At 38.6% G+C, this 25422-nt stretch overlaps 2 protein-coding genes across 2 annotated transcripts; one reads left to right on the top strand and one right to left on the bottom strand.

Annotated features, from left to right (window-relative positions):
- Nucleotides 1–3361: 3361 nt before the first annotated feature.
- Nucleotides 3362–8994, bottom strand: LOC137720986 (2,3-bisphosphoglycerate-dependent phosphoglycerate mutase 1-like). Its single transcript, XM_068460116.1, has 9 exons — nucleotides 8797–8994; nucleotides 8093–8337; nucleotides 7749–7972; nucleotides 6705–6823; nucleotides 6456–6612; nucleotides 6231–6332; nucleotides 6026–6145; nucleotides 4037–4096; nucleotides 3362–3730 (listed from the first exon to the last, which is right to left on the bottom strand). The coding sequence occupies exons 2-8, from the start codon at nucleotides 8331–8333 to the stop codon at nucleotides 4052–4054; spliced, it is 1008 nt and encodes a 335-aa protein (XP_068316217.1). The 5' UTR covers nucleotides 8334–8337; nucleotides 8797–8994; the 3' UTR covers nucleotides 3362–3730; nucleotides 4037–4051.
- A 464-nt stretch (nucleotides 8995–9458) lies between these two features.
- On the top strand, nucleotides 9459–22383 carry LOC137719890 (uncharacterized). Its single transcript, XM_068458883.1, has 5 exons — nucleotides 9459–9657; nucleotides 10249–10356; nucleotides 20231–20454; nucleotides 20521–20901; nucleotides 21007–22383. The coding sequence occupies exons 1-5, from the start codon at nucleotides 9459–9461 to the stop codon at nucleotides 22381–22383; spliced, it is 2289 nt and encodes a 762-aa protein (XP_068314984.1).
- The last annotated feature ends 3039 nt before the right edge of the window (nucleotides 22384–25422 follow it).

A 25422-nucleotide genomic window follows, 5' to 3' on the forward strand; every position in this document is an offset into this window, starting at 1 on the left:
CTGCAAGTGCCTCGTCTAGGGAAAGTGTTATACTGCATTTTGGACAGTCGGCTTGGATGCATGTGGCTTGTTGCTTCATCCCTGGCCAGTAGTACCCTTTTCTTTATAGTCGACAGTAGTGACTCACAACTTGGTCGACTCTGCATGTAGTCTCATGGATCTCGTGCAACCGTCTTTGTGATTCTTATAGTCCGAGGCATCAGGTTAGCACTAATATGGGCAGACGTTTGTAGAGTGTCCCAGTAACATTGATGTACTTCTTAAGGCATTTGATGCTGAACTCTCTACTTGGCTTGGAAAGTTCCCTTCTGACAGTTTCCCTTTAGTCGTCACATTTTGGAGCTTTCTCCGGGAATGGTGCGTTAATGGTTAGGGCATTTCTTCTAATTACAGCAATGTTGGGTTGTTCTTCGACGAAGGTAAGCTTGGAGCCAAGTATAGCTAGGGTATTCGCAAACATGTTGATTGTGCCGAGAATGTGTTCCAACACCACCTGCTTAAAGCTTGCCAAGAGTTTTTTTGGCCAGAGTGCAGTATGGTGCCAAGGTTATTTCTATCACCTTGAAACTTCCTTGGACCTGGCTCAAGACCAAGTTCGAGTCCCCTATGACTCGTATCTTCCTTGCGCCCATTTCCCTGGCTATGGAAAGGCCTATGATGAAAGCCTCAAACTTAACTATGTTGTTTGCACATGGAAAGCTTAGCTTGAAGGTTAAGGCAGTGACTTGGCCCCTTTGATTGATAAGTACAATACCAGCTCCTTCTCTTGTGGTTGTGGAAAAAACATCGAAATGCATGACCCATAGCTCATCTTATACCCTTGGCAGTGCACCAGGGACTTCCTTGGCAATGGTGGCCTCTTCTTCCTTGGGGAATAATGCTAGCATGTCTATCATAGCTTGGCCTTTGATAACCTTAGGCGTTACACATATAATATCGAATTTGGAGAGTTGGAGTAACCAACAAGCCAAACGGCCAGACACTATAGGTCTAGTAAGCAAGTACTTTACCAGGTCAGGCTTTACCATAAGGTGCAATTTGTGGGCTAGGAAATAATGGTGCAGTCATAGTGATGCGTAGACAAGAGCTAGGTAGAGGCATTATATCTTCTCATAGAGGGTTTCAGCGCCTTTTGGTTGTTTGATGACATGGTAGATTGGTGCTTCTTCCCCAGCTGGACTGTCCTGGGCAAGTAGGGCTTCTACGTCAATGCTTGTTGCGGCTAGTAGAGCTTGAGCAGAATGCCTGGGATTGGTGCCTTCATGGTAGGAAGGTTAGTGACTAGTTGCTAGCCCTGTTGATAGGCTTCATTGTATTCCTTGGTCTACACGAAATCCTTCATTTTCCTAAGCAGTGGGCTGAAGGCGAATGTAGGATAGCTTCCACATCAAGCTTTTTAGCTCCTTTGCGTTTGTTGGGGGTATGAGAATTTTGATGGTGCGCACCTTGTCTGGATCTATATTGATGTTGCACTAATGCACCAAGAAGCCCAGGAACTTGCCTAAGGAAACACCGAAGGTGCATTTCTTGGGGTTCATCTTTAACCCATATCTTCGGCATCTTCCTAACATTTTCCTTAGCACTTCCCAGTGCCTTCCCTAGTCTTGGATTTCACTACAAGATCGTCCACATAGTCTTCCACTTCCTTCCCCATCATGTCATGAAAGATTGTCGTCATTGCTCATTAATAGGTGGCATTGGCGTTTTTGAGCCCAAATGGCATGACGGTGTAGTAAAAGTTTCCAAACAGAATGAGGAAAGCCGTATTCTCTACATCTTTGGTAGATATCTTGATTTGATTGTACCTGCTGAAGCCATCCATGAATGACATCAAGCCTTGCTGTGAGGTTAAATTGATTATGATGTCTATGTTGGGCAGTAGGAACTCGTTTTTTGGGCATGCTGCATTGAGATCTCGGTAGTCGATGCATATCCAGATTTGGACAGTGTTCTTCTTCTTTACTGGCACGATGTTGGCTAGCTAAATGGGGTGCTTGATAGGCTTGATAAATTCGGCTTCCAGGAGCTTTTCTACCTCGACTTTGATTTTAGCCTCTATTTTCAGGTGGAAATTCCTCATTTGCTGCATAACAGGCTTGATCATAGGCTGTGTATTTAGCGTATGGCATACTAAATTTGAATCGAGGCATGGCATCTCTTCATAACTCCAAGCAAAGATGTCCTTGAACTTTTTTAGCAGGCTGACTAGTTCTTTCTTTTCCTCAGCAGTTAAGTAAACACTAATAGAAATCAATTTTTTGCATAGAGGGATCATCACTTAGGTTTACCTCTTCAAGCTTTTCTGCCACTGCAGTGGATCCATCCTACATGCATTTTGGTGCATGCATAATTTTCTACAGGGTTTCGACCTCAGCAACAGGTGCAGGCGTGTCTTCGGTTTCATTGGAAATTTCACTTGCTTGGCGTGCAGCGCCTCCATACTCAGGGTTTTCCCACGCAATGTGGTCAGGCCCCCCAACCCATCATAAGCGGTAGACGATTCGGCTATCGAGAAGCACGACCTTGGAGCATTGAGGTGGAGTATAGGCAAGAACATTGACCTCTGGTTGTATGTGTTCTCCTTTTGATAGGAATTCTTGGTCACTGAGATCTCAGACTTCTTCCTAAGGGGTAAAGGTAGGCAGTTGTAAGGGTAGGTACAGGGCGGGCCCAATTTCGAAGGAATCAGACCCTACTTGCTTTAAACTATAACGGGATGGGTCAAGCCGGGTACATAGATTTTTAGTTTTGAAACTAGACCTTACTTGACCCATTTCAAACGGGCCGGTTTCAGACGGCTCCACGGGTCCAACTTTATTTTTTTTTTCTTCCAAAAATACATTTTTATCAAATGGAGTTGCAGCCGCTGCACTGCAGTGCACAACAGCAGCACATATTACACTTACACTTATAGGAGTATTGAAGGCTTGCAGCAAAGATTGTGCACAATAGCACATATTAATATAATCGCAAACCCTTTTGCCGACCCCTAGGTGGATGGATGGGGAAGAAAGAATGGAGGGTTTGGTTGGGGTGGGCCCCACTCCTCTTATTTAATTTTTTTAACCAAAAATTACTTTTTAAAAATTAATTTATTTTTATAATTTTATTTTTTTCATCTATGTGGTCTTCGATGTCAAAAAAGATATAAACCTTATATTTATCACGTCATCACTTAATGTCCAATTTAACAGATTAATTAATGCAAGTCTAACATTGCAATGAGGTATGACATTACAATGTTTAAAAATATAAGGTATAAGATTGTACTGCCACCTATAGTTGAAGCGGTTTTTTGTAATTTACTCAAAAATAAAATATACATAAATTGAAAATTGCTCCTCTTCGACTTCTGGAAATTAAACGTAAGAACTTAAAAATATAGGTTACCCCGTTCAACCTTCAGCCCAGTGAGGCCAAGGTGGATAATCATGCTATTCAACCAAGGTTCAGAGGCGATTCAAATTCATGTATGCCTAAGTTGCCAACCACTGCCTAAAACTTCAGAAATACTAGCAATTACATGTCCCTTGTAACCCTTTCAACACGCGAGTATATAAGTTTCAAGCTTCAATGGTTTACATATGATCTGTTTATCTGGTTTGTCTAAAAAGTTTCAATGTTAGGCATGTGTTCTACAACTATGTGTTGCATTTTAGTTTGCGGCCGCAGATCTGCAGCTTAGAAATAAACTCTGGAAAAGCCCGAACAGGTAAAAATAGGCCGTCCCCTGCGAAAACGAAGAATATATGAGGGAAATAATGGTACAATTGCGGAGACCAGACTGAGTTATATACGTAGGCTAACAAAAACACGAGTGAATAAATACGACATAGATCAGCATCTCATGAATATTGGACCACGGAACCAATTCTTCCGTAACTGAAGGTTGACATTCAACGGAAAACAGTTATACTGTACATAGGTCCATATGAGATAGGCGTAGCTAATCCAAAATAGTAAAAATTCAGTTTGATAACTCCACTCTTTCAACAGGTGAAAATATGAAGTGCAGATGTTAGGTATAGAAGTTTACCTGCTTTTATAGAGTTCAAGGCAACCTTTTATCCAATTCTTGCCTGTAAAGTGCTAAACTCTGCATGCAAAAAGTGTAGCAAGCAGCAAAATAAAACATCTAGGAACGATGACTAGAGAAAGAAAAATTGGACTACTAGGATTAAGCAACAAAAGAACAGATAAGAACATAGAGAAAAACAGAAAGGAACAAAAAATATAGAAGAGTATTTTTGCACGTTCATCCCCCTCGTGATGGTAAAAGACCTATTTTTGACACCTAACTACCAGAGTTAAGGGACTATGGTTTCATGTGCCAACTAAATATAGATCAGAGTATTTGAGGCAATTTTATTTCAAATGAATTATTATCCTGCTCTCCCAACAATGGACGGGTCCAGTGGTATTCCTGCTCACTCGTAAGTGAGAGGTCTTAGGCTCGATTCTCGCCAAAGGTGAATTTGAACCACATTATTGCTAGGCCCATCCCCCTCCCCTTTCATATAGATAATATCGTTTGTTCGAAAAAAAAAAAAAAAAAAAAAGAACAAGGTATGGGTCCAAGATTCAAAAATAAGGTGGGCCCAATTTTCCTCGAATGAACTAAATTTTTTTATACAAACTAAATTCATTAGCCAAAACAAAACGTACCCTAATAAAAGCCTAAAATTAGGTATTGACTGAAAAATATCTAAATTAGAGTTTTTTTTTTTTTTTTTATCTTTTGTAGGAAAACTAACGAAAAGGGCTTGAAAACTTTGAGTTTTAACGATAAGGACAAAATAAAGGGTAAAGTGAATAGTACCAGGATAAACTATCTAAATTAGAGTTTAGAAACAAAATTATAAACCAAATTAGAAGAAGAATACTCGTAGACGACAAATTGGAGTATTAAGAAGGATACGAGCAATGCTGAAGAAGAAACAAGTTAATCATCGAGAATGGACGGTGGACTATCAAGACTAATCCGAATGAATAGGCTAAGTTCTTTTCTTTTGGGTTTGAAGAAGTATGTGCAAGTGGGATGGTTGGATAGATATGAGTTGGGTTGGCTGGAACTAACCTTGTTTTATTTCTAATTCTTAGAACTAGGATGGGTATCCATCCCAAACTCATAAAAAACCAATATCATTGATTATTTGCCTTACAGTCTTAGGGAAATCACTTGTGCAATCCATTTTTCCCCTCCTGCACACCCGTCCATTTTTCTAGCCATTCGGTTGAATAAATCAAAGGAGGAGCGAGGGCCAAAATTAAGAGGGATGTGCATAAAGTTAAAGAGTGCACAGATCACTTCCCATACTCGCAATGACGACAAATTCTGAAGGACATGTGAGACCTTTTACTGCCTTGGCTAAACAGCATTGAGCCATGTTGTTCAAATATCATGACAAGACTAAAGTAACATATTAATTCAAAGCAACTTCGTGACATTGTAAACATGAAAACTATATGCCTCTGTTTTTCAGGAATGAGCACAATTGAAATAGGCACAGTATAGTAGAGGAAGGAAACAGGTTGGGGACATGAGCATTTGTGCGGCTCTAGGGGGAATTCATGAACACAAAGAGAACCCAACTAGGCACAACTCATTTAATACTATTAAAGATAAAGAAAAATATTATAATCAAATTCAATTGGTCGCATCTTAAGCCAATGACTCTTATAACCAGAGGAAAAACTAGTGTGAATTATCAATTAGTTTTAAGATTATGTTGCTTATAAAAGTTTCAAATTTTGAATTGAAACCAGTGTTCATACTTTAGCCCTTTCAAGTAAAGCTTAACCCTGGTTCTTTTGATAAAATAGCCTAAACCCTATATGTTTCAAAATATATAGTCTGAACAGTCTCCAAACCTCTGATTGTTCGGGATTGTTTGAATGAACACACTACTCCGCTTCCTTGAAAGCCCCAAATAATTGAAATGAATTTGAGGGTAATTGAACACCACACACAGCAAGATGAAATGTTTCAAGATTGCAACAACCTAGAAGAGCAGAGAGTCCATACCTTAGTATACGCATAAACACCAGGTTCTGTAGGTCCAACTGGACTTCCCCTCCTCATAAACTCTCCCTCCTTATAAATATAAAGCAGTGGTACTCCGGTTGATAACTCTAACCTAATAACCTGATTGACATCAAATACTGAAGATTATTTTTACTAATAGAAAATACTCATAGGTGGTAGGAAATTTTGAAGGTATGGTTGTTACCTCTTGAGAAGTTAGTCTCTCGAGATACATAATAATAGACCTCAATGAATTTCCGTGGGCAGCAACCAGAACGTTCTTTCCAGATTGTAGTTGTGGTTCAATCTGCAATGTAATCTTTTCTCTTGAGGTACTTACACATCAACATGAGTTGAACCTCTAGAACATACACCCAGCTTTTAATGGGAAATATATGTTAATATCAAATACTAGAACTTATCTGCTTACCTGTTCTCTAAAATAGGCTACAGCTCTTTGAGAACACATTTCCAAACTCTCACCACTGGGGGGAGGAATATCATAACTCCGACGCCACTCATGCACTTTCTCTTTTCCATATCTCTCAGATGTCTCCAGCTTATTAAGACCTTGTAATTCACCATACCTGTAGAATACAACAGCTGGTAATGCTATCTACTCAACTTCTGTTAAATCTAAGATGATTGCAAGTTAAAGAAAAAGTAAATAAGAACGTACATTCTTTCGTTTAATTGCCAAGCAGTTATAACTGGAATTGATTGCTTTTTAGTATCTCCACTGTAAATTTGACTCCATGTTTCTGCCTGTCTACTCTCGTTATGCACAATGATTGGCACCTGAAAGCATAACAAACATGTTTATGTGAATTCGATATTCAAGTAATGATTTAATGTATTTCTCTAAAAAACAGTCTAATTAATAAGTCAACCATAAAGTTAGAATATCTAGATATTAAATGGTAAGGTCAAAATCAGTTTGCTTTCTCTCTCCTTCGGACCTGTCTTGTAATGCTGTTTAACAATATTGTGTTGCAATCACAAGTACAGTCAACCTGCTAGATGCTAATCATGGTAACAAGGCCTGTGAGTGCTGCAAAGACTTTTGAACTTCCCCCGATGGTTTGTTTTGTTGTTAAAACCTTAACGATTAATATTGTGAAAAGTATAAATTAACGAGTGAAGGAACCAGAACAAAAAGAACCACCATTTTCCAGAATGTGCATTATACTGGTTTGTTATGATCTACACCAAACAGGCAACAGAGGGTTCTAAAAGTCCCTGCGTGGTTGATAAAAGTATGAAACAAGAATATTTGGGTGGATATCTCTAACAACTTTAACCAAAAGTCCGGATACAAAATATAATTGGATATAACTTCATATGAACGTCAAATCTTAAAGATCTTGTTGAAAAGGTTCAACTACATTTTCCAATCTCAAAATCAACAGTTGACTTTGTTCTATACATAAACGTGAAAAATCAGTGGATGGTGTATTCACATTATCTCTGAAATTAAATTGGAGGAGCAATGATGCATTGCTTTGGCTTAGGTGGAAAGTTATGGGTAGGTTCTAAGGTCAAAATCCTTGCCATAAATATGATATTCCTAGACCGCTCACATATTGATGCTTCACACCCTCCACATGTGTTGTTGATAAATGAACCAATAATGTACTTAACAAATTACTACATTTATAGTAACGATTCAGTATTTCAAAAGTAAAATTTGTGCAAAAAGAATCTCAAAACTTGAGCAAGATACCTTCTTCCGGCGGTGTTGAGTCATGGCAAGCATAGCCGTCATCTGTGCACGAATTAGCAAAGATGTGTAAATCGTATCTACAGGGATGTTGCTAATTCTCTTACCAGCTTCTATTGCTTCATCAACACCTCTCTTGGTTAAAGGCACATCAACACAACCGGTGAACAAGTTCTTCTCATTCCACAATGATTCGCCATGACGAATTAAGACCAAAGAACTTTCACCTACAAAGAAGAGTATAGACACAACAATTAGCAGAGGACTCGCCGATTCACAAACGAATAATTAGTGTATTGAAAAAGAAATTAATACACTTGATATCTTTTGAGCATTGTTGGCAATACCTTGCGAGGTAGACAAAATTGGATCAGTTGTCGAAGCTTGGGAAGACGATGAACAAACTACGTGCAGTTTACGCTGTCTAGAGCTACAATGTTCTTTTCTAAGCAGGCGAACATCGACCGCAAAATTTTTAGAGATAAATCTGAAAGATGACTGCCTACAATTTCTGGCAGAGCCAGTCTCACCAACAGAACAATGGAGGTGAAAGATTCCAACAGGATGGCGAAAAGCTGTCGCAACCATTTTGCTAACATCCAAAAAAAACCCAAAATCAAAACCAAAGTTAAAAAGGACGTCGAAAACCACATTGAAACAACAATTTCATTCCTTTTTGACAATGCAGAGTTACTAAAAGTAAAAGAATGGAATCTAATTCCACCATCAAGCTGATACCCAATAATCATCATTCAATCGGGTCTTTTTATAAAATTTCACTGGAAAAAAAAAAAGTATCGAATTCATGAAAACAAAAGCTGCAGAGTTTAGATTTAACTACACAGGACACAAGTCAGCTCAAATGAAGAAAAAACCCAGATCGAAGTTTCATTCCGAATACGAGTTAATATACTTTCTCAATAAAAAAAATTAAAAAAAAAAAAAAGGCCACAAGAAAAGAAGGAAATACAGAAAGAAAATGAAGGATCATGCTTTGGAGTTTGGAACAGTCAAGAAGTTACAGAAGAAAGAAACAGCAAAAGTTACTCACATGAATGGAGGATGGGTCTGTGGGGAATCTGCGAGTGGACTCGATCTGCAAAGATTTGGAGGGAACGATGCCTTACGAGAGAGAGAGATGGAGAGAGATGGAGAGAGATATGGGTGTTTTTACAAATTAGCGGGGGAAGTGGGGAAGGAGAAACACAGAATAAGAAAGAGGTGGCGGAATTCCTGTTCACTTTTCCCACGGCAAAAACTAACATTTCACCAACCCCTACCTTAACGACGCCGTAGTCTCCTTCGAATCTAATCAAAGGGAAATGATTTTTACACGCAAAAACTTCTGTTTTCTTTGGAAATCCGATTTGTATAAATTAAAAAAAAAAAAAAAATCACCGGATAAAAATGAATAAAAAAAATGTGTGGAAGGATAAAAAAGACACAAGTGATATAATTGTGTATTTTTTTTTTGCATTTAATGTGTTTTTTGTCACATAGTATTAGGTCTATAGTGGTATTCGTGATCAAAGTAGGGGTAGGCTCGAAAAATTGAAAACCAAAAAAGTCGGACCAAATACCGTACCAAAACAAAAAAAATAAAAAAAAAAAGTAACTAAAAACCGAATTGGTTCGATTTCAATTTTGGTGTTTCAAAAATCAAACTAAATCGAATAATATAAATTAATATTTTATTTATTTAACAAGCTTCAAATGGCTTCACAAATGAAGGAACGATCTAAACTCATTGACATTGAAAGGCATGTGAGAGCCTTTGAAGATATTCTCTACGGTTTTGAGGAGTCATTGGTTGGGGGAATGCCCATTCAGACTTCAGCAAGGATTGTTGATTTCAACCCATGTGGAAGCGTGATCACCCCACTCGCAGAACATCTCGCAAAAGATCTAAGATGTGGGATTGTGATTTTTCCAGGGTAAGAGTAAGGTGGATCGAAATATGCCTACCTTAGAAGTCCAATCATGGACTCGACTGACTCCATTGCGGAGCTGACTTAACAAATCAGTGATGCCACCAGCATCCTATTCTGGAATCAATAGGCGAAGTCCTTCGACTTCATTGAGATAGACCATGCTTGTTTGGTAAGATTCGAGAACCTAATTGCACAAGAAATCAAAAGGTTTCCTATAATCTTAGAGTCCTTACAATCTAAGGAGTGGTGTGTGCCGCAAGTAATCACACTTCTGAGAGGATGCAATATCTACTTCCTAGATATCTTCTCGGATTATCCTAGTTTAATAATGATTCTACTATCCTCAACTGGTATAAATACATCGTTATAAGGTTCGTATTTGGTAACGCAATCTCTGCATACTTATTCTTTTGCCCACTGTTTGGACCTTAATATTGCTTACTAACTTGATCGTTCGAAAGCCTTTAACCAATACACACCCCCTCCGATCTTTGGCTCTCACAACGGTGGCAAATTTGGTTCCAACAATTGGTGCACTTGTTGAAAGTTAAACTTAAGATTCTCTTAACCAGATTACTCTACCACAAACACGAATGTTGAAGAAAGCTTTGTCAACACTAGCATCAACCAGGCATTTGACGACGGTCTGACCTCAGATGTCTCTGTTGCACAAGTCAATGGTAACACTACCCGGATGCCACCACTACTTGAGAGCAAGCAATCAAACTCCTGAGGTGACAACCACCCCGAAAAGTAGTAAGGATCATTGTGAAAAGCCCCCTTCTACCATAGAACATGTATATAATACTTAACTAAAGATCAACTCTACTATGCAGCAAACCTATGCTGCCTCTCGTGCGAAGAACGAGGCGAACTTTGTGGATGTGGAGAAAATGATGAAGGCTTTGGAAAACTCCAGCATGACTACCCTGAAATATTAAATCCCCGTCTTTGGCTATGGCAACATAAGCACCATAACCCCAGGTGGACAACCCATCGAGCTAACTCCTACTCGGACCCTAACAGACATATTTGATACAAGTACGAGTTTGCCTCATGACGGTCAAATTGTCCGCCATGCCGCCACAGCCAAGATGCAAGCTCTACAAAATCAAGGACCCTCAGGCGATACGAGGGTACACCTAATGCAGCCTTGACAATTGACTTTCGAAGAACTAGAGTCTTCAGAAGAGCTCAAGAAACGCTGGATCACTGATCATGGAATAGTCGTAGATAATCCAAGGGATGCTTCGTTGTGAATACCTGAAAAGGTTGTCGTGAAAGTCAGAAGCCTACTCACTTCAACAATCAAGTCTGCTCCTCCACCATACCAATTCTCTCAGCCCAGGTTTAAATATTTCATAAATGACATAGATTACCATATCATGCATTACAAGAATGCCATGACGTTGTATAGTAACAACAATGGGTAGATATATAAGATGTTCCCATCCACCTTGAAGGAACCAAGCATGAGATGGTTCTTGGAGTTACCAGCCTGGTCGATCGATTGCTTCGAAAGCTTAGCTGACATTTTCACCAACATTTATTTCGTTTATCGCAACATTTGGAAGCAGCATAAGGTCATATTTGGTCTAGTACAATAAAGCAAGGATGAAAGCCTCAGGGCTTACTTGAACCGATTCCCAGCAAAATTAGTTGAGGTGGAAAAGCCATGCAGCTGGCTCAACACTATGGTCTTCAAACAGATACTCTATGCACACTTCTTTGTCCCATAAACTAAACAACAAAAAGTACAAGTATGCAACCCTGGTAGAATGCTTCGACGCGGTAAACGATCTTACCAATTAAGACAACAAAATAAGAAAGAAGGCCCTCAAGCAGGATTGCGGCAGGAAAACCGAGCAAAAGAAAGAAAACTGCAACATTCCGCCTCATCTCCCTTCTAGTCGTAATGATAGGAAGAGGCGTAGAGACAAACCAACTCTGCCGAAACCAAGGTAGTATATAGACCTGAACATGACCATCAACAACATTTTCCACAGCATTAAAGACAAGCCCTTCCTCAAGCAGCTGAAACCTTTTCCTGAGCACTTAGTCGCATAAAGAGAATATTTTATTGCAAATAAACAAGATATTAAGGAATTGTCCATATGAATAGTCATAATTATTATTGCAAGCTAAAATCCAAATAAATACTGCTATTTCCCCTAATGCACAGGTCACAAGACATGCGACTGTCAATCGCTCAGGGACTACATTGACTAGAGGCACTAGGTAGGAGTTTGTAAAGAACAAGGTGAGGGAGGAGAGACCTGCTAAAGGAAAGGGCAAGGGCAAGGGCAAGGGCAAGTCCGACAGGTATGACTATACTGATGATGAGGACGATAAGTGCCCTGCAAAGAAACCTACCCTGGACATCAACCGTATCTATGGATAGGAAGCTCGCAATTCTGGGTAGAAAAGAAATAATTCAATGATTTTGAGGCTAACTGCCCTAACAAATAGAATGATTGAAGGAAAAATCAACACCCCCTAACTACATATGGTTTGATTCTTCGGTGACATGAAAAGATATTTAGGTCATCCTGCTTGGGCCCAACCACACAAAAAGGTCAACGTTGTCCTCTATACGAAGACAAGTCCTTGGAGAACTCACCTCCTTATCACCTTACCATGGGCTACTCGTCAAAGATGATCCCTAATGACAATTTTTTACAGTGCATCATCTTTCTTGAACTATACCAATGATTTGATTCCCCTTCCTATGAATATGTAGGCAGTCTTTTTCAAATCCAATCACGCCCCTTTCAAATTTAATATTTTCCAATGAAACAAAGAAGTTATCATGCAATAACTCTTGCCTCGCTTGATCGGTGTTTTTTTTTTTTTATTTGCAGTAGTGGGAATACCCTGAAAGCCCAAAATAACATAAAGCTTTTTGAAACTTCATGTAACCGCAAGTCTAAAAATTCAAAGTGAAGTGTCGAATGAGTCTCTTTTAGCCCACTTCGTATTGTTTAGTAAGTAGCCTGGGAAACTCGAGTTGTAATAAGAGCAATTACGATTGGCGGGGTATGGTTATGAGGACATGCCCCCTGACCTAGAAGTCTAATGCACTATCCAGCTTTCGAAAATATTATGCAATCTGAAAGTTGTAGGTTATAACATTCAAACTTGGGCTTTATGCCATTCAAAATGATCGAAAATGTGATCTATGAATCATCTGATAAGTGGCTTTGATTGCCAACCCTGAGTATGATCACATTTATTCCGGACCAGCATACTAAGCCAAGTACGTTCTGCAACATCATGTGTTAAACAGGTCAAACGAGGCATCCGAACTTAATAATCCTCAATAGGAATTTTATTCTAATGGAGCTCTGCTATGCGAAAATGCCTTAGCCAAGCCAGCTAAGTGTAGTTCAATTAGAAATGCTCAAGTTCGACTCATATATGACAAAATGATTCAAAAAACATTTCTGAGCCATATGCAGGTGTTAGGAAACTTTTAGGTCGAGGTGGACTTGGGCTTTGAGAACGCCATCTTATCTTCCTTGGTGTGAATTTGCAACAAGTCCTGGGATATCCCGAAAGAGATAGCTTGTCTTAGGAAATACCTCGATAACATCAACGGCTGAAAGATAACGTGAAAGATCAAGATAATGACTTGTTCAAGTGATGCATAGTGTGGAAGCTAGAAGATTATCAATTTACATGAGAGAGAAGGGATTTGCATGGTTGCATGTCATTCTTTGCTGGATAATCTAGGCTTTCCTAGGGTGATACTAAAGTTTCTAATGATTGGGATGTTTGATGCAAAGTTATGGAAATTACTAAGGTTGCATGGATGGTGATGATTGGGGCTTGGAGTATGCTTCTGGGCTAAGTGGAACTTTCTGGGCTTTTTCTTAGATGGTTCTCTCTTACTACGTTTTCTCTATTTCTCCTCAGTGTTCTTCCAATCCCCCATCTGCAATGGCTTCTCCCTCCTTATATAAGTGAAGGGTTCTTCTCTGAGCTTCAAAGGAATCTCCTTTATGGCTTAGGGCTGGTTTGGTATTGCTGTGCTTTAAAAAAAAGTTGCTTCTGCTGTGCTGTGAGAATAAGCAGCTGTGAAATAAAGCAACAAAGTGTTTGGTAAACTTTTTTGTGAAAGTGCTTTTGAAAAAAAAAAGCAGTATTATAGTGTTTAGTAAACTTTTATGTAAAACAGATGTGAAAAAAAAGCCAGTTTTTCAAAGCTAGGTTTTGCAGCTTCTTGTTTTTGGCTTTTTTTCATCTAAAACTGTGAAAAAAAGCTGAAGCTGGATGTTTACCAAACACAAAAACAGCTCCAAGCTTTTTTTTATACCAGCTTTTTTCAGAATCACCTCAATACCAAACCAGGCATTAGTCTTCCCCTCATTTCTCCATAGCTATCCTATTATTCCCCTTTTAGTGTAAACTAGCTACATTGTTGAGACCTGCAGATTGCCCATTCCTGAGACGCGGCTTTCCTAGGGCGACCTTTTGTATGCGCTAAATCTAGTAGCTCACTTTATGGCTTTCGAGTGTTGGCTATTTATGCATGATGGGATGGGAAAGTTAGCATTAAATGTCTGACTTGCTCGGCTTAACATACATTTAATGCAATAATCTAGTTTAGTCTTAACTAGGGGTAGGCACGGTGCAGTTTCGAGTGAAACCACAACCGAAATCGAAATTTTTTGCGGTGCGGTTTTGAAGCCAAAACGGAAATGAAACCAAACCGTTTGGTTCGGTTCGGTACGATTTCAAAATGTTTCAGTTCGATTTTTAAGAAAAAAAAATGTACAATTTAAAATATACACCTATTTACGCATAAGACGGTCTTATTTTCCTCATGTGTTAACTACCCAAGTTATTCATAGAGTAATCCAAATAAAACTTCTAGAACTAACATCTTTAATAACCAATCTCACTCCAGTTTCAACAATATAAACTAAGTCAGGATTTTGAGCAGCAATAAGCTTTCTCATACCATTAACTTAGGGTAGAAATAGGACCCCTAACGTTCCAACAAGCAAATTGGACTATGGAAAGGGAGATGGGACTTGGACCTGACCAACGAATAACATTTTGGATGTCCTTACCAACTGGAATTCCAAAAAACACAAATGATATCATCATATATCTTTTGATAAAGAGATGACGATGAGTTTTGAGAGAGGGAAAGAGAGAGAGATGTATGGACTCGAGTAGTGGTGTAAAATTGAACATGACTAGTGTAGTTGAACTAATTAAAACATAACATTCAATATGGTGCGGTTTCGGTTTTGATTTCAATTTCGGTGCGGTTTTGAAAACCCAAACCGAAACCAAATCGTTTTCTTTGCCGTGGTTCGGTTTCAAAACCGCAACCGTTTCAAAACCACAAAACCAAACCGTTCGGTGTGGTCCGATTCTATTCGTGTTTCGGTTTCAATTTTAGGTTCCAAGTGGCCACCCCTAGTCCTAACTAAGGGGGTTTGCTTGCTAGGGAAAGGGACAAACTAGGCTAGTTCTCTCTCAAATTTGCCAAAACCAAAACCAAATCGAAACTTCAGTTTGGTTCGATTTTCTTTCGATTTTTTTCAGTTCGTGTTTTTTTTTTTTTTTTTGTCTTTTGTTCGGTTCAATTTCGGTTTTTTTTATGTTATAAAACTTGATCTTTTTTTTTTTTTTTTAATATGGAATTTAGAAAAGAGGCTTGAATTGGTAGACTAATAATAAGAAAATGGGGAAAGTGAGAAGGTAGTTGTACATATACAAGATTGTATAAACCAATCTTATTCTATCACCAACCTCAATTGCAAAGACATATGATCACTATATCTATTTAAAAATCAAACAAATAGAAAAGCTCTTCCAAGTTCCAAAGCCTTCCAAAACTTTTTCTATAACTAATTTAATATCCTCACTAATTGAACCAAGTTTGCTCCTTGAAAAAGACCTAGGCTTAGTTTCAAATATGGCAACAAAGTTTCACAAAAGAAACATCATGGGCATACATTCATAAAGTGTAAAGGGATTTGGTTCAGTTTTCAAACCTCTAAAACCGAAACCAAACCAATAAGGTTCGATTAAGTTCAGTTCGGTTTTTCCTTTTTCAGTTCAATTTTTTTAGGTTTTCGATTTTTCGGTGTCAGTTCGATGTTCGGTCCGGTTTTTTTTTTCGGTTTTCAGTTTGTTGAACCCACCCTTTCAAGCTACTGCATGTGATTTATTATGCTAGTCAAACTCTCAATGATGCACAATTGAATTATGCCACTACTGAGAAAGAGCTTCTAGTCGTTGTCTTTGCTTTAGACAAATTTAGTTCTTATCTCATTGGCTCTAAGGTAATTGTCAACACCGATCATTCAGTTTTGAAGTATTTATTATCCAAAAAAGATGCAAAGCCTCGGTTGATTCGATGGGTGTTGTTGCTACAAGAGTTTGATTTAGAGATATGGGATAAAAAAAAGGTCTAAAAATGTGGTGGCAAATCATCTTTCTCGAATTGTACATCACGAAGGTGACAATAAGTAGGTTCCTATTTCCGAAACATTCCCTGATGAGCAACTCTTTACCGTTAAATCTTCAGTCACTCCTTGGTAAGCAAATTATGTCAATTATTTATCATGCCTCCTAGTTTGACTTAGCAACAGAAGAAAAGATTCATTTCTTTAGTTAGACATTACTACTGGGATGAGCCGTATTTGTGGAAGCATTGTCCAGACCAATATACAAGACTATGTGTGCCCAACGACGAGATGGAGGAAATCTTGTGACATTGCCATTCTGTAGCATGTGGTGGTCATTTTGGTGCTACAAAGACTGATGCCAAGGTACTACAATCTAGTTCTTGGTGGCCTACATTGTATAAGGATGCCCATACTTTTGTTTCTACGTGTGATCGTTACAAACGTGTTGGAAATGTCTCAAGTAGACATCAAATGCCGTTGAATAATATTCTAGAAGTCGAACTTTTTGATGTATAAGGTATTGACTTCATGGGACTATTTCCGTCATCTTATGGCAACCAATACATCTTGGTAGCTATGGATTATGTTTCTAAATGGGTAGAAACAATCGCTTTACCCACTAATGGCACTAAGGTTGTTGTTCAGTTTCTTCGGAAACATATTTTCACTCACTTTGCCACCCTGCGTGCCATTATTAGTGATGGAGGCAAGTACTTTTGTAATCGTCACTTTAATGCTCTCTTGGTAAAATTGGAATCACGCATAAGGTTGCTACACCTTATCATGCACAAACTAGTGAGCAGGTTAAGATTTCTAATTGAGAGATCAAGCAGATTTTGGAGAAGACTGTGGGACTTTCACGCAAAGATTGGGTTGCAAAGTTGGATGATGCGTTGTAAGCATATCAAACTGCATACAAGGCTCCAATTGGCATGTCTCCCAACCGATTGGTGTTTGGGAAAGTGTGTCATCTGCCTATGGAATTGGAGCATAAATCTTATTGGGCAGTGAAGAAGCTTGATTTTGAGATGGACGCAGTGGGAGAAAAGAGTGCTCTTTAATTGAACAAGATGGAAGAATTTTGGAATGATGCATATGAAAATACTAAAATCTACAAGGAATGTACCAAAAAGTGGCATGATCAACACATTCTTCATCATGAGTTCTATATTGGCCAGCAAGTTCATTTGTTTAAGGGGTGTGCTATCCACACACCCCTTTTTACTTCTCACACACCCTTTGTTAATTTATGTATGTTGATCTTCTTCAATTCATCCGATCCGACAGCCAAAAATTAGAAGGGTATGTGAGAAGTAAAAACGGGTATGTGGATATCACACCCCTTGTTTAATTCTCAGTGAAACTCTTCCCTGGGAAGTTGCGAACATGATGGTTTGGTTCTTTTACAGTTTTTCAAGTTTCCCCTTATGAAACGGTTGAAATTCGTGATTTTGCAACGGATACTATATTCAAAGCTAATAGACAACAATTGAAGCTGTATCTTTCTGCCAATTTTGAGCAACCAAAGAATATTGTAACCCTTGCTTCTCCCGAGTGATTGCAATGCCAAGTCGGCCAAGGACTTTAAACTAAGCGCTTGTTCGGAGACAACCCAACCAAGTTCATTCATTATTTTTCTTGTTTATTATTTTTGCATTTTCTTCCTTTCTTGCCCATACTACTCATTGCATCCTTTTGTTGAGGTTTTACATTGAGGACAATGTTTAGTTTAGCTTTTGGGGAAGAGTAGATTTTTAATAGTCTTTTTTTTTTTAATTTTTTTTTTATTTTATTTTTTTATGTTAGTTGTTTGGTTGAGTTATTTGAATCGCTATTTTTTAAGGTCAAAGGCTAAGGTTTTTTATGTTCCAAGATTAATAATATCGATTTCGTCACCCATATGATGATTTGAACATGTTTAGCTTGTCATTTCAAATGTGTTTTGAAGTGGTTTTGCTGTTATAAATTTGTAATAATTTCGACTTTTCAATATCTGATCATATTTATGTCGTTTAATTTCCTAAGACCCCTGAGCTTCCCCAGGGGCTATGCTTATGTCTTTTTCAGCAGTTTGCCTCCTAATGTAATGGACTAATTCAGAAATTATCAAACAACCTTTCGGTTTTTATCCCAATCCTTGATAGATTCCAGAAAACCTTTGTTTTTAGTGTTTTACGTTTGTAATCCTTCACGGTTGTACTGCATCCTAAACCATTGGATGATAGCTTCATCAATACTATCAAGTTATTAGAATGAAAAGCAATCAATTAGAATGAGAAAGCGTTGCAAGTGGCTGAAAAGAAATATTTAGAATGAGAAAGCGTTGCAAGTGACCCTTTACCACAGTGATGGAAAGGTGTTATGCTCTTGTATGACTGCGTGGTTCAAACCCAATCGGTGACTAATCTAACATTTAACTTACTAACGCTATTGCTCTAATAAAGAAAAGAATGAGAAAGCATTAAATTTGAATGCTAAATTCTAATTTAACTAGCAAATACATGTCCCTAAAACGAATTAATGAAGAAAATATACGATACCTTGTGCATGAGGAGTGTAGTCTGAACCCAATAACTGCACTCTTCATATCATATATACTAGGGTAAAGTACAAAAAACTATCTCAACTATTGGCGTCACGACAGTTTCATACCTCATATTTTAAATTGACAATGTCATACCTCATCTTTATAATTTGGTCCAATGTTATACCTTCGTTAGCTTGTCCGTGAATTGGTATGTTAAATGCTGACATGGCATGATCCGGGGTCCAGTTCCTTGCCTAGATGGATTCCACGTGGCACCACACCCAATGTTTTCCCGCCAAATGTCATCCAGCTAGATTCCTAATACACGTGGCTTTCTCACAGGACGGCACGTGGATATTCCATTAAAATTTAAATTTAAAATTTAAAAATTTTAAAAAAGTAAGGGAACGTTGTAAAGTGTGCCTATTGAATTGGTTTCCCTCCCCCCGATACCCAAATCTTGTCGATCTAATTCCCCATTCCCATTTCCAGAATATCAAGAACCCTAATCCTAGTTCTCGTAGCTCCAAATCTTGATCAGAAATTCAACGAAAAACCCAAATCATCTTGTCAACTCGCTTCCCTGACTTCTTTGGTGTTGGAAGGGGCTTTCATCTGGGTTCCATTGGCTTCAAAGGAAAATCGAAGGATTCACCATGGGGTGGTACGTGCGCGAAGATCCCGACCAAACGACTCCTACCTATTGTAAGTTTTTTGTGCTTTTGATGATTCCAAATGTATAGTGGACTTATTTTTTGTTTATTCTTGTTTGAAAATGTGGGTTCATGCTTTGTGAATTCGAAATGGTACCTAAGGTGTTAGAATGGGTTGAATGTAGGTTTTGTTGATTCTTCTAGCATTGTTTATTCTTGTTTGAAAAGGTGGATTTATGCTTTCTTAATTCGAAATGGTTCCTACGGTGTGTTGGAATGGGTTGAATGTGGGTTTTGTTTATTCTTTTAGCATTGTTTATTCTTGTTTGAAAAGGTGGTTTATGCTTTCTTAATTCGAAATGGTTACTGAGTTGTTGGATAATGGGTTGGTTGCTTTGTTGCTTTGTTTATTGTTGTGAAGATAAGGTGGTTGGATAGTGGGTTTGTTGCTTTGTTTATTCTTGTGAAGATAAGGTGGTTTGTTGTGGTTTGTTGCTTGGTTTGTTGTTGTTGAGAAATGGTTAATGTGCATTGCCTATTTGCATATAGTTGTGGTTTGTTGCAATTGCATATAGTTGCATATAAAATGTTGTGCATTGATTTCTATTGTTGGCTTTTAAAATGCAATTAGTTGCATATAGAATGTTGTGCATTAGTTGCATATATAATGATTTTTTAGGTTAAAATGCAATTGCTTATGTTTGTTGTTGGCTTTTAATTAGGGTTTGTTTTTGTGAATTTCAGTTTTTCCAGAACTATTCTCTATTGAATTGCATCATGGTAGGGAGATAAGTTATGACATGTACGTTGGGGGAAAAGTGACATATATAGATAACTGTGATAAAGACCTCATGTCACTGCCAGTGATAGATGATATGGTGGAGGCAGTTGAATACATTGAGCGGTTCATGAACTATTATTTCAAGATTCCCAACATGAACTAAAGAAGGGAATGGTCAGAAAGAGAAATATTATGAAGAGCCAGAGAAGAGTAAGGGGAAATCTGTGGCTGAGCTAGGCGAGGGGGATGTAGGCAAGGGGGATACTGAAGTATTCTTTGATGTACCTATTAGTTTGGAGGGGAATGTTGAAGAAGAGAATGAAGAAGCTACTGAAGAAGATGATAGTGACTTTGAAGAGAGTGAATATGGGAGTGATGCTGATAAACTAGTGTTTTCCAAGTTTGATGAAAGGGATTCTGAGTAAAGAAGTGCAAGGCAATCTAAGCAAATCCAGGAAAGAGAAAAAGAGCAAAGGGAAGAAGAATTTGATACTGCAAATGTGGAAAAAAATGTGGTTGATGATCCAGACTATAACTCTGATGCTCTTGAGAGTGTACACTATTCGGATGATGAAGGAGGCAAAAAACATAAGCGATTTCCGGACTTCAATGAGAAAATTGATATGAGGAATCCTACTCTTACACTCGGGCTTGTTTTCAGGGATCATGTCCAATTCAAGCGAGCTGTCATCATGTACTCCCTAGTGAATGGATATGGAGAAATCCATTTTCCTAGGAATGAGAAATTGAAAGTCGTAGCAAAGTGTGCAAAAGGGTGCCCTTGGAGGTGTTGTGCTGGAAAAATGTATGGTTCAAACAACATACAAATCAAGACCGTACTTGATGAACACACATGTGAGAGAACTTGGGCAAACAAGAACATGAAGTCCCATTTGCTGACTGATTTGTACATGGACAGGATAAAACTGAATCCCACATAGCCTGTGGATTCCTTTTTGGCAACTGTCGAATCAGAGTGGAATCACGGTTGTACAAAGAGGAAGGCTTACAAGGCTTTACATAGGGCTTTAAAGATCATTGAGGGAAAACATGTAGAGCAATACACAAAGTTGTGGGACTTTGCTGAGGAAGTGAAGAAGGCTAACCCTGGAAGCACAGTGAAGGTGAAGTTGGATAGGGGGAGGTTCGAAAGGATATATGTGTGCTTGAGGGCTTGTAAAGAGGGGTTTAAGTCAGGGTGCAGACCATTGATAGAATTAGATGGGTGTCATTTAAAGAGTGTATATGAAGGTCAGCTACTTTGTGTTGTTGGCATTGACCCAAATGATGAAACATGGGTTATAGCGTATGCAGTTATAGAAATGGAGAATAAGTCCAATTGGATTTGGTTCTTAGAGTTATTAGCCGTTGATGTTGGGATTGTTAATCAAGAAGGATGGACATTTATCAGTGATCAGCAAAATGGGTTAATTCCGACCTTTAAAAAAGTCCTCCCTAATTCCCACCACAGATTTTGTATGAGACATTTGTATACCAACTTCAGAAATATGTTCAAAGGGAAAACATTGAAGGATGCTTTGTGGTCAGTAGCCAGAACAACAACAGTTCCCTACTTCAAAAAAGCAATGGAGGATCTGAAGAAGCTCGATGAAAAGGCCTACGATTGGTTGGTGAAGTTGCCTGCACATCATTGGAGCAAGTCCCATTTTGAAACACATCCCAAGTGTGACATGTTGCTGAACAATCTCTGTGAAAGTTTCAATGCTGTCATACTTATACCGAGACAAACACTTATTGTCACCATGTTGCTCCTTATTCATACACTCTTGATGAAGAGAATTCAGATGAGAAGGGATATAATGGCGAACAAAGTTGGAGATCTCTATCTTAAAATCAAGAAAAAGTTGGAGGAAGCCAAAATTCAGAGTGGCAGGTGCATTGCACAATGGTCAGGGGGCTCTAAATTTCAAGTTGATGCTGGAGGGGGGGAGCAATATGTGGTTGACTTGGTTGAGAAGACCTGTTCTTGCAGAAAGTATGCCTTGACAGGAATCCCATGCAACTATGCAATATCGACCATAAATTTCAAGAGGGAAAAACTAGAGGACTATGTCAATGCTTATTATTCGAAGGCGCAGTACTTGGAGCTGTATTCTCATTTAGTAATGCCGATGAATGGGATGTCTATGTGGGAGGAAACTGATAAACCACCAATATTGCCTCCTACATATACAAGGCAACTTGGAAGGTCGAGGAAGAAGAGGAACAAGGAAGCTGTTGAAAGGGACAATGAGGGTAACAAACTCCCACAAACCCAACCAATAATCCTCAAGGTCCTCCTCAAGCATTTAAGCTAGGAAGGAAAGGCCAAGACACTTTGAAATGTACCGTATGCAAAAAGGAAGGTCATAATGCAACAACCCATCATAGACATCTTCCTCCAAGGGACAAACAGGTAACATTTTCTACTTTATATGGTTTTTTAAATCCCTTAACATCATATTACACTCTTAATCCTTTAACATCATTTTCTACTTTGTAGGCATCCACATCTTCTCAAGGACAAACTGCACCTAAAAAGAGGACAAGGAAAACAAAGGTAAAAACTTAACCATTTCCTTAGTTGTAAAACATTTGGATTTAGTTAAAAAGTTTGCTTGGTCTCTAAATGAACTTTGGATTTAGGCATCACAATCAGTAACTGAATCACCTAGAAGCACCAAGCAGAGAAAGACTAAGCAATCCACTAACTGAATCATCCAAAGGCACCAAGCACAGAAATACCAACCAACCCAGCCACAACCACGTTTTTTGCACAGATGGTTGTTTTTTGTAAAGGAATTGTAAAGTTTGAACAGGTTTTATGCATCCAATAGGTCTTTTGTGAATTGAATGGATGATGTAGCAGGTTTTATGAATTCAGTAGGTTTTGTAATGTTGGTTGGAGATGCTAGATGAATTCTATTAGTTTTTTGAACAGGTTTAACAATTTATGGATAATTAAGCAGGTTTTATGCTTAATTTGGTCTATTTCATATTTTTCTTGCAAATGATGAGTAGTTTGTGCTTGAATACACTTGTTTTGTTGTTGTTGTGGTTATATCCATTACTTTTGGGTGAGATTTTTCAAAATTGAGGTCAAGGATGATATAATATGTGCTTAAGGATGATAATATGTGCTTAAAATGGTATATATCATAGGTTTTTTTTTTTTTTTTGGCGGGAAAATTCAAAATTCAAATTACCAAAAAAAAAAAAAACCAAATATATTTTCTAATGTGGATGCCATTTGGCGGGAAAACATTGAGTGTGGTGCCACATGGAATCCATCTAGGCAAGGAACTGGGCCCCAGATCATGTCATGTCAGTATTTAACAGACCAATTCACAGACAAGCTAACAGAGGTATAACATTGGACCAAATTATAAAGATGAGGTATGACATTGTCAATTTTAAAAGATGAGGTATGAAAGTGTCGTGACGCTAATAGTTGAGGTAATTTTTTGTACTTTACCCTGTATACTAAAACTCGTAGGGGTTGGGTACTGTGGATGACCAGTGGGGGGACGGTTTTGCCCCTGGGTTTTTTCTTGTTTTCCCTTGCTGCTTGCCCTTTTGTGCAGTCCATTGACTGTTTTGTCCCTTCCGTTCGCGTGTCAGTCATATACCCGCTCTCTTTCGTCCGTCTTCTCGATTTTTCTCTTCGTATTTGCTGCTTTCTCACAGATTTCTCTTATCTTCCTCTCGAACTCGCCCTTTCTCGCTCTCAATTTTTGGTGCCTGGTGGATTCCGGCTAGCTCGGCAGCGGTTAAACCATAGAAATCATCATTCATCGGGTCTCTATTTCGATTCATCGGTGTTCTGGTCAAAATACCGAACGTTTTTATTACAGATTAGTTTTGCGTTTGATGCATGTTGATTTTTTTCTTTTTAGTAATTTTGGTTATCTGATTTGTAATATTTGTTCTTCATTTTTATTAGATTTTCATGTTTTTTCTTTTTTTGGGTATTTTTGTCCAACTGAAATTACATTTAAAGCCTGCGAAGACCTCGGTGTTTAAGGTGAGTGGTTTTGAAATTCCATGGTTTTGATTCTACTTGCAGCCTGAGGTGTGTAAAGAACTTTCTGATTTGAATTATAACTTCAAAAATCTTATATTCATTACAGGCCTTACGGGAAGCCTTGATATATACACCACAACAACACTTTACAGATTAAACTGTAAGTGACAATCTGCACACCCATGCCGCAGAACCTTCTATACACCTTTACATATTAAAACCTTTACATATTAAACTAACAGCACACACACATGCATTAATCTGTAAGTGACAGTCTGCACACCCATGCCGCAGCACCTTCTATACACCTTTACATATTAAACTAACAGTAACCAAGCACGCATGGGAAGACTTCTGACAGCACACATGCACAAGCACATACAGCTTGTTGCCGACTAGGATTCTGCACTGCATGTGGAGCATCAAATCATGGAGTGGAGACTTGGGTTAACAGCCCCCCGCAAGCGAACAGGTGGGGGAACAACTGGAAGCTTGGAGACAAGAAACTTAAATCGTGAAGAAGAGAGGCCTTTAGTAAAAATGTCAGCAAGCTGGTCTTGAGAACACACATAACTTACTACGAGCTGTTTTCGAACCACCTTTTCACGAACATAATGGTAGTCGACCTCCAGATGCTTAGTGCGCGAGTGGAAGACTGGATTGGACGCCAGGGCAATTGAGGAAATGTTGTCACACCAAATGGTTGGTGGAACCAAATTTAAATGAAGATCTTTGTAGAGAGACCTTAACCATGATAATTCTGCAGCAGTATAAGCTAATTGGCGATACTCCGCTTCTGCACTCGAACGTGAAACGGTCTTCTGCTTCTTTGAACTCCAGGAGACAAGATTAGAACCCAAATAAACACAGAAACCACCCGTAGAATGACGAGTATCAGGGTTGCCAGCGTAATCTGCATCCGAATAAGCTGTCAACGTAGCAGTTCCTGGTTGATACAGTAAGCCATGATTATATGTAGCCTTTAGATACCGAAGAATTCTCTTGACTGCCATCCAGTGTGTGTTTTTCGGGGAATGCATAAATTGGCACACTTGATTCACAGCGTAGGACAGATCAGGTCGTGTGATGGTGAGGTACTGGAGCGCCCCCACAACACTGCGATACATCTCTGGTTTGACGTAAGGATCGCCAATATGAGCACTCAGTTTTTGACCAGACGACACAGGAGTAGAAATAGGTTTGGCATCTGTGAATTTTGTGCAAGTGAGGAGATCCAGTGCATATTTAGACTGACAAAGATGCATGGCATCACCATTATACTTCACTTCAATGCCTAAGAAATAACTGAGCGGTCCCAAATCTTTCATTAGAA

The sequence above is a fragment of the Pyrus communis genome, chromosome 16 (assembly GCF_963583255.1).
Source record: "Pyrus communis chromosome 16, drPyrComm1.1, whole genome shotgun sequence".
Lineage (NCBI taxonomy): Eukaryota > Viridiplantae > Streptophyta > Magnoliopsida > Rosales > Rosaceae > Pyrus > Pyrus communis.

Bases quoted from the DNA above. Each gene is read 5' to 3' on its own strand.
- LOC137720986 (XM_068460116.1), bottom strand. From the start codon at position 8,333: ATGGTTGCGACAGCTTTTCGCCATCCTGTTGGAATCTTTCACCTCCAT. The intron at 6,333-6,455 runs GTAAGCAGATAA...ATTACATTGCAG, and splicing joins TAGCCTATTTTAGAGAACAG to ATTGAACCACAACTACAATC. The intron at 4,097-6,025 runs GTATGGACTCTC...TTTTGCATGCAG, and splicing joins GTGTTTATGCGTATACTAAG to AGTTTAGCACTTTACAGGCA.
- LOC137719890 (XM_068458883.1), top strand. From the start codon at position 9,459: ATGGCTTCACAAATGAAGGAACGATCTAAACTCATTGACATTGAAAGG. The intron at 20,455-20,520 runs GTGTTTTCCAAG...AAGCAAATCCAG, and splicing joins GGAGTGATGCTGATAAACTA to GAAAGAGAAAAAGAGCAAAG. The intron at 20,902-21,006 runs GTACTTGATGAA...AATCCCACATAG, and splicing joins ACAACATACAAATCAAGACC to CCTGTGGATTCCTTTTTGGC.